The sequence below is a fragment of the Carlito syrichta genome, unplaced genomic scaffold, assembly GCF_000164805.1.
Source record: "Carlito syrichta isolate Samal-C Ts95f unplaced genomic scaffold, Tarsius_syrichta-2.0.1 Scaffold313410, whole genome shotgun sequence".
Taxonomy (NCBI): Eukaryota; Metazoa; Chordata; class Mammalia; order Primates; family Tarsiidae; genus Carlito; species Carlito syrichta.
This window is the reverse complement of record NW_007257506.1, coordinates 238,224-245,595: the sequence shown is the minus strand read 5'-3', so window position 1 is coordinate 245,595 and position 7,372 is coordinate 238,224. Positions and strand designations below refer to the sequence as shown.

General features: G+C 59.6%; 1 protein-coding gene across 1 annotated transcript in view; it reads left to right on the top strand.

Annotated features, from left to right (window-relative positions):
* The window catches only part of ROBO1 (roundabout guidance receptor 1), a 145,242-nt gene that overhangs the window by 135,300 nt on the left and 2,570 nt on the right, over positions 1 to 7,372 (top strand). The window contains exon 33 of the mRNA XM_021718761.1: positions 3,900 to 4,208. Within this exon, the coding sequence (XP_021574436.1) occupies positions 3,900 to 4,208 (309 nt within the window). The remainder of the gene's footprint in view (positions 1 to 3,899; positions 4,209 to 7,372) is intronic.

Genomic DNA, 7,372 nt, shown 5'->3' with positions numbered 1-7,372 from the left:
GGAGCGGCCACTGCACTCCAGTCTGGGCGACAGAGTGAGACTCCAACTCAAACAAACAAAAAGAAGCAGTAGTAGGGTGTTCATCACAGCTCTGGGGGCAGAAGTCCATGGTCAAGGTTGTCAGCAGGGTTGCCTGCCTCTGCCTCTCTCTGTGGCCTGTTGGCGGCCGTGTCCCTCCGTGGCTTTGCACCATCTGCCCTCAGTGTGCGTGTGTTCTAATCTCCTCTTACAAGGACATGATCACACCGGCTGGGGGCCCACCCTCATGACCTCGTTTTAACTTCCTTGCCTCTTTAAAAGCTCCAGGGACGGGCACATGCGGAGGTCCTGGGGACTAGGACTGAGACACGTGACTTTTTTTTTTTTTTTTTTTTGAGTTGGAGTCTCACTCTGTCGCCCAGACTGGAGTGCAGTGGCCGCTCCCGGCCACCGCAGCCTCGACCTGCTGGGCTCCGGCGATCCTTCCGCCTCAGCCTTCCGAGGAGCCGGAATTACAGGCGCGCGCTACCACGCCCAGCTGATTTTTTGATTTATTGTAGAGATGAGGTCTTGCTGCCCAGGCGGGGCTCGAACCCACGGGCTCAGGCAATTCGCTCACCTCAGCCTCCCAAAGGCGCGGATTACAGGCTGAGCCACCGAGCCCGGCTGACATGTGACTTTTGAGGGGACACAGTTCAGCCCACGACAGCCACCGCCCTCACGCAGGGTGCGTGGCCACACCTCCCGCCGTGGCTGAGTCCAGAGCCTCGGGAGCACTCAGCCTCCGCAGGCCATGCAGAGCGCCCGTGCGTGGTCACGCTGACGGCAGGGTAGGTGTCTGTTCACTTCACATCTGCCACTCTTTTGCCCAGGACAGGACCGCTGTGTGTGAATATTTATTTGCAGAGTCTGACCGACTCAGAGCCAAGCCGAGTGCGTTCCCGGGGCCTTCTAACAGATCGTCCCACCCCCCCTTTCCAGCCTTCGCAGTGCATTCACGGAGGCGATTTAACAGCCAAATCACGGGCTTTCTCCGGCCTACTTTTCATAAATTGTAAGTTGACCACCCTCTGGAACAGTGTTACTTTGACTTGATTTATCATTAATTACAAGTGTTGGGACTTTAAGCCGTTCAGTAAATAGAGGACTGGATTGTCGCAGTGAGTTAATGCTGGTCGTGCTGTCTGAGTGCGCGTGCTCTTATAGTCGCTTTACACACATTGTACCGTTATTTGGAAAGTCTTATAGAACCAGTGAGTGCTTACATGATGATATAGCGTGTGTGTGTGTGTGTGCGTGTGTGTGCGCGCAAAGCATGTCCACCTTCCCGTTTGTTAACTCCCATTTGTGAACTCCCATTTGTGCCGCTACTTATCACACTCTGTGAAATGCAGAATCCCTCGCCGTGTGATAACCACCCCTGGTTGGGCTGCGTGATGATTTTATCATACCCAAGAGAGAATTGTTTGGCAATCTGTTGATACAGACGGCAAGCCGGCCAGCATTTCTCTCTAACTGTCAGTCAGGTACCGTGACACTCGTGTACTGGCAGTGAGAACCCTCATTGGCCGTTGGTCTCTTCTCCTGTTCGCTGTTGTTGCAGGTGTGCCTGTCCCGAACGTTGGTGATGGCTTCTGTCTGCAGAGTCCCCCATTCCCAAGGCTTTGGTCTTGTGACAGTGGCAGGCGCCAGCCTTGATAGCGGATGAGCCTGGACATGTTGTGATTTGATGACAGTGGCAGCCATCGGCTTCCTGATAATCCAGTCCCGATTTATCTCAGGCGGGCGGTGCAGAACCAAGGCTGCGGCCATGCATGCCCCTGCCTCCTGCTGCGTTCTGAATTAGACGTTCCTCCTCCCCATGCGGACAGTCGTGGCCCCGTCTGATCATAGAGTCGCGCCGCCTGGGTCTGTTGCCTTGGGCTGCTCCGGACAACCTGTTTCCGAGCTCTCTCTCTTTGCGTCTCTTTCACAAATAAGCAGCCGATGAGGGGAGACACAATGCTCATGCGTTGCTTTCGGGAAGTCTAGTCAAGTCGTGGGCAGAGGTGGATGGCCGTGCAGTAGTGACGGTGGCGATCGAGCTGCGGGTCAGAAAGCCTGACTCTGTAGAATCGGGCGACTTAGCTCTGGGGGGGCAGGGCCCCCTCTAGCCACAGTGTGGAGTGGCAGGAACTAGAACACGGGAGGCCATGGAGCCACAGGCGAAAGCGCCAGCTGCGTGGGACCGTCCCCTGCAGGGGCACCCAGTGGCGCCGCTGCGGAAGGTTGGAGCCTGGGGCTTGTGGCCGGCGGAGACTCACGATGGAGTGCTCTCGGCCTGAGCGCATCGTGACCAAGGCAGCTGAGTCTCCACAAGTGCAGACCTGTTCATGGAGCCAGGCAAAGGCGTCATTTGCTTCAAACGTCGGTACCTACGAGTGAGAAGCTCCAGGTGACAAAGTCAGTCTTCAAACACACAGCTCTGCCGTGTAGGAGCCTCTCGTGCTGGGGTGTGTGAGCAGGTCAGTGGCCCCTGACAGGAATGGTCAAACACCTGGAAACGACCGGGTACTCCTTACGGGGGTTGGCTCAGTCGGCAGTGGTGTGTTCACGGGGCAGAACGTCTCGCAAGCTTCCAGAAAGAGAGGTACAGTGGGGGCTACCCGGGTTTCTAGCCATGTAAACAGTAAATGTGTATTTGTTTGCTTAAAATCCCAAGGCGTATGGCATGCTGCTAAGCATTGGACAGATGTTTCACGAATGCTTTGCAGCCGACACTCTCCAAATGCAGGAATGTCACCGTGACTGGAAATGTGGCCACGCCGACCATTCCAAGTCTGTGTCTGGCTTGGGCTGTCCTGACGTTCGGCTTTTGCCTGCAGCTCCCTGCCGGGCGTCCCCGTCTGGGGCGACACCGGCCCCCCATGAGCTTTCGAAACTGTGTCCCTCCCCCGGCTCCTCATCCCGCCCCTCCAGCGTGGCCCTCTCGCTCGCTGGCAGTGCAGCGGACACCCGCACGCCAGCCCACATTCCTCCTCCCCTCTGCGTCCTCCGCGGTCGTGAGATAGCCCTGGTTTTCTTTCTTCTTCTGCCTCACACACATCGTCTGCTCTCCCTCTGAAGGGGCACCCCTCCATCCCCTCCCTGGCATTAGTTCTGAGAGCTGCTACATAGTGATTATTGTTATCACTGTCTGTTCACTGTTGTCTATTACTGGCTATTACCGTAACCTCTCGACCTCCTGAACTGAAGCTTTTCCTTTTAATGCAGCCCTCTACCACGGCCAGAGCAACCCACACCTGGCATCTGTTCACATTCTTCTACGGACTTGCCAAATGTTACGAGGGCACTTCCTTCTTTCCTCCCTGGAGTGTATACAGGAGTCGTTTTAAAACCACACCCTCTCACACATCCAGAGCGGCGAGCTCCTGTCCATGAACGGTGGGGACAGACACAGTCGAATGCAGCAGCATGAAGGACCCTGGCCCGCTGGCCGCTCCTGGGGCCCGGGGGATCTAGCTTGGAGGCTGGGCCGTAGCTTCAGGCGTGCATGTCTGGCTTCCTTATCTTCAGAGTGAGACGGGATTTAGGCTAGGTCAGAGATGGCAGGCAGGCCTGAAAGGGTGAAGGGCTGCCTCGGGGACCAGCGGCATCAGGCTAGATTGAGCGCGCTGCCGCAGCCAGGCAGGAGAGCTAGGGACGCCTGCCCCGTGTCAGCTGCCCCAGGAGACGGGCGCTCAGCCCCGGCTCTGCCCCTCGGCAGCTCTGTGCCGGGCGACAAGAGGCCATGGGCACGGGGCCCCTCCCTGGCGGCCTTCCGAGGTTCCGGTCCGTGGGAGGCCGGGTGTCTCTCAGCAGAAGGTGACTCCGGTGACACTCCCAAGAGCGGTGAGCGTCCCCTTTGTGACTCTCACAGTCTCTCCAATATTTCTTTCCAGACCTCCCGCCTCCCCCGGTGCCCCCGCCCGCCATCAAGTCACCCACCGCCCCGTCCAAGGCACAGCTGGAGGTGCGGCCTGTCATGCTGCCCAAGCTCCCTTCCATGGAGGCGAGAACGGACAGATCGTCAGACAGAAAAGGAGGCAGCTACAAGGGGAGAGACGCGCTGGACGGGAGGCAGGTGGCCGATGCGAGAGTGCCTCCCGGTGACCTCAGAGACGTGCAGGAGCCGCCGGGCGACGGGAAGGGCCGTGGGGGCAGGGCCGCACGGCGAGACCCTCCGGCTGCAAAGACACACCTCGTCCAAGGTACGGCGTGCCCAAGCGGCCAGCCGAGGGGGGCGTTGGCCAGCATCTGAGAGCTGGGTGCCAACCCGGGGAAAGGAAGGGTTCTGTCGTGGGTCACGTGCGTGTGGCACCAGAAGAAGCGTGTCTGGTGCATCGTCGGAAGGGAAGCCAGGCCGTCGCCTGTCGAAGTGGGTGGGAATTCTGGAACGGAGGTGTGAGCGCATGCTCGTTTCCGAAAACCGGGCTCGAGCCTGACAGGAAAGCCAGCATGGACGTGGGGGGAATCCCAGACGTCTCCTTGCCCAGACTCTCAGGCAGGCGTGAGTGCGGCGTGATGCCGCGAGTGCCCTGCTGTTCGCGTGTGTTCGTGGTGTTTCGTGCCACGAGGACACCTGCCCTACTGTAGTCGGCGGACGTGTGTCAGGGTTGGGGGTGGACCCTAAGAGCAGACGAAGGGGAAGAAACCCTTTGGAAGAAGGGGAGGATGGCAGGTGGAGGCAGCGGGAAGGGGGAGAGGGCGTGGAGCCTGGGAAGCTGCCTCTCCATAGTCTTGGCATCAGTGTCCTCTTCTGTGACTGGGACCTCTGGTCGTTCGCCGACTTCCTTTCCACGCGGCGGACGCTTCCACGGAGTCCTGGGGCTGAAGCCCAGACTCTCAGCCCAGGTGGGGACTCCGGGGCCCAGTGTAAGTGAGCCTGTGTGTTTCGGACAGACGCCTCTGTGGTGTGACCACCAGGTCCTTGGCGACATCACCACAGTCCAGAGTTTGAAAAACTCACGAGCTTGTTCTTATCGGCAACGTTGACCTGGCTCTGAACTTCTGGCTCAGGGTGGCCAGGCTCCGAGCAGTGATTCCCAAGTAGTACCTGGCGGTACCAGTGAGGAGGCTTGCACCTGGCCAGAGAGTCTGGACCTGTTTCTTGCTTGTCAGCAGGCTGCTCCTAAAGCAGGGAGGACTCTTTGAGAGAACATCTTACCAACCCGGGGAGATTTTGTTACATGAAGCATTAGAGCAGAGGGCTGGGATTCTTAAATGTAAAGCAAATTTAAAACTGATCTTCAGGAAGTTGGTAAGTTGTATTTTACGTCGTAAAAAAGTTTCCGACTAACAAGTTAAGACTGGAGCGTTAGTCTGGAGAGGAGGAGCTCCCTTGCATGGAAAGTACTGGGATGCACCAGCCTGTTTGTATCTCATTCGTCCGATTTCCCAGACTCTTACTTGAACTGTGCCCCTGTGTGTGCGTGTTCTTAGATGGTCGTTTCTGTCACTGTTGCCGTCTGCGCCTTCGTAGCTCAGTCGGCATTATCATGAGGAAGGCGCCCAGCTGCACGCGTACAGCAAGTGGCTGTTTTTAATCGAGGAGAGCGGCCCCCTGGATTCGAATGCCTGGACTTTTTGCTGACATTTACCTTATTTCCACCTGTACCAACGCCCACGGTGCTATTGAGCACTGTCCTCAGTCTCGAGATTTGCATGTGAGCTTGAACCTTGACCCCAAGGGGCTTGCCGTCAGAGGGAAAGGGCAGGAGAGAGATCATCTGCGAATGCACAGAATGCTCGTGTTCCGTGTCACCTTCACGGTGCCATGACGCCAGAGAGGGCGGAGAGGGGCAGTCGCCCAGGGCGGTGGAAGCTGCACGCCCTGAAGTCTCGTGCACTTCCCTGGCAGGAATGACACGCCCCTGCCGAGTGGGTGAGGGTGGGCGGCTTTGGCTTGGCGGGGAAGTCGGTGTGAAGCCCGGAAGGCCCACTGAGACAACTGGGAAGCTCCGGCGTTTCCAGGAGGCTGGAGTCGGCAGAGTCCCGGGGTCCTGGAGGAGGAAGAGGCTGAGGGCGGATGGTCGTGAGGGGCTTGGCGAGATGTCCAGAGAGCTGTGCCACCCCAGACCAGAGCTGAAGACAGGGCAGGCCAGGCAGTGGCACCGGGATGGGTGGCTGGGAAAATTCAGGCACTTGTCAGAGTCCAAGCCGGCCTCAGTCGTTACATGTCTGAATCTGTGGAGGGGCATACGCCAGGCACGGAGGGAAGGCCGCTGGGGAGAATCAAAAGCCATCTCGACCCCGTCTTGCGTGTCTTGGTCAGCGACGCCTGGTGTGGGGGGCACCACAGGAAGGAGAAGCCACGGCAGGGGCAGGAGGTCCTGGTCGCTAAGCTGACTCGAGGACACCTGGGAAGGATGGCGCTGAGCCCCGCCTGAACTCGCTGCCGGCTGGCTGCTGACCTGAGGGCAGGGTAGTTCGGGCGCTGGAACTGTCAGGGAAGGGGGCAGCTCGTGAAAGCGGGAGTCGAGCCCCTCCGCCGTCCACTCAGGGCTGTCTGTCCACGGCCTGTCCTGTGTCGCCATGCAAAGCCCGCGGCGGCGCCTGCCCTGACCACAGTTATTCCAGAAAAGGCTATGCTTTGTAAGAATGGACGCCATCAGGTTGGGCGGAAAACACACTCAGACACTGGGCGACCATCGAGACCTGGTGAGCAGCAGAATGGAAGGCGCCCTGCGTGAAGAGAGCTCGCAGGAGCTGCCCAGGGAGGAGGGAGAGCTGGACGTTGCCAGAACCGTCTGTGGAAAGCGACTGAGGGAGGGAGACGCCGGGGGGTGGGGAACAGAGCCTGTCTGGCAGGACAGTTGTCCCTGCCTCCTGCTGTCCCGAGGGTGCATGACCGCTGTGGGCTGCAGAGCGGACGGGTACGCTGACTGCCAGTGTGGTGTCCAGATTCTTGTCTAGAAGCCTGGCTGGGCCGTGAGGAGGAAGTCGCTTGGATTTGCACTGAGCACCGGCTGCGGGAGAAAGTCTCCCGCAAGAGAGAGGGGACGGTGTTGTAGCGGGACGGAACTAAGGTGGGCCGAAGGAAGAGGCCGATGGGGCCGCCCGGAAGGCGGGGGTCCCAGGGCGGGGGCGGCGGGGAGGCCAGGAGAGTCGGCCTGGACGCAGGACTCCCGGAAGCAGAGCTGCGGGTGGGCTGGAGGCTGTGATGAGGAGACCGGCGGGAACGGGAGCTGTCCGGGAGGACCAACCTCGCGCGGGGCGGAGGGGCAGGGACTCGGCAGTGCTGAGCGGGCCGGCCTCCTCCACCCTGCCTGCAGAGAGCCGGAGCTGCCGGGGAGTCCGCCTCCTTGGGCAGCGGGGCGGGGGTGGAAGCCTGGCACGGGCCCGGGTGTGGCGGGCGGCGCGGGCAGGCAGGGGG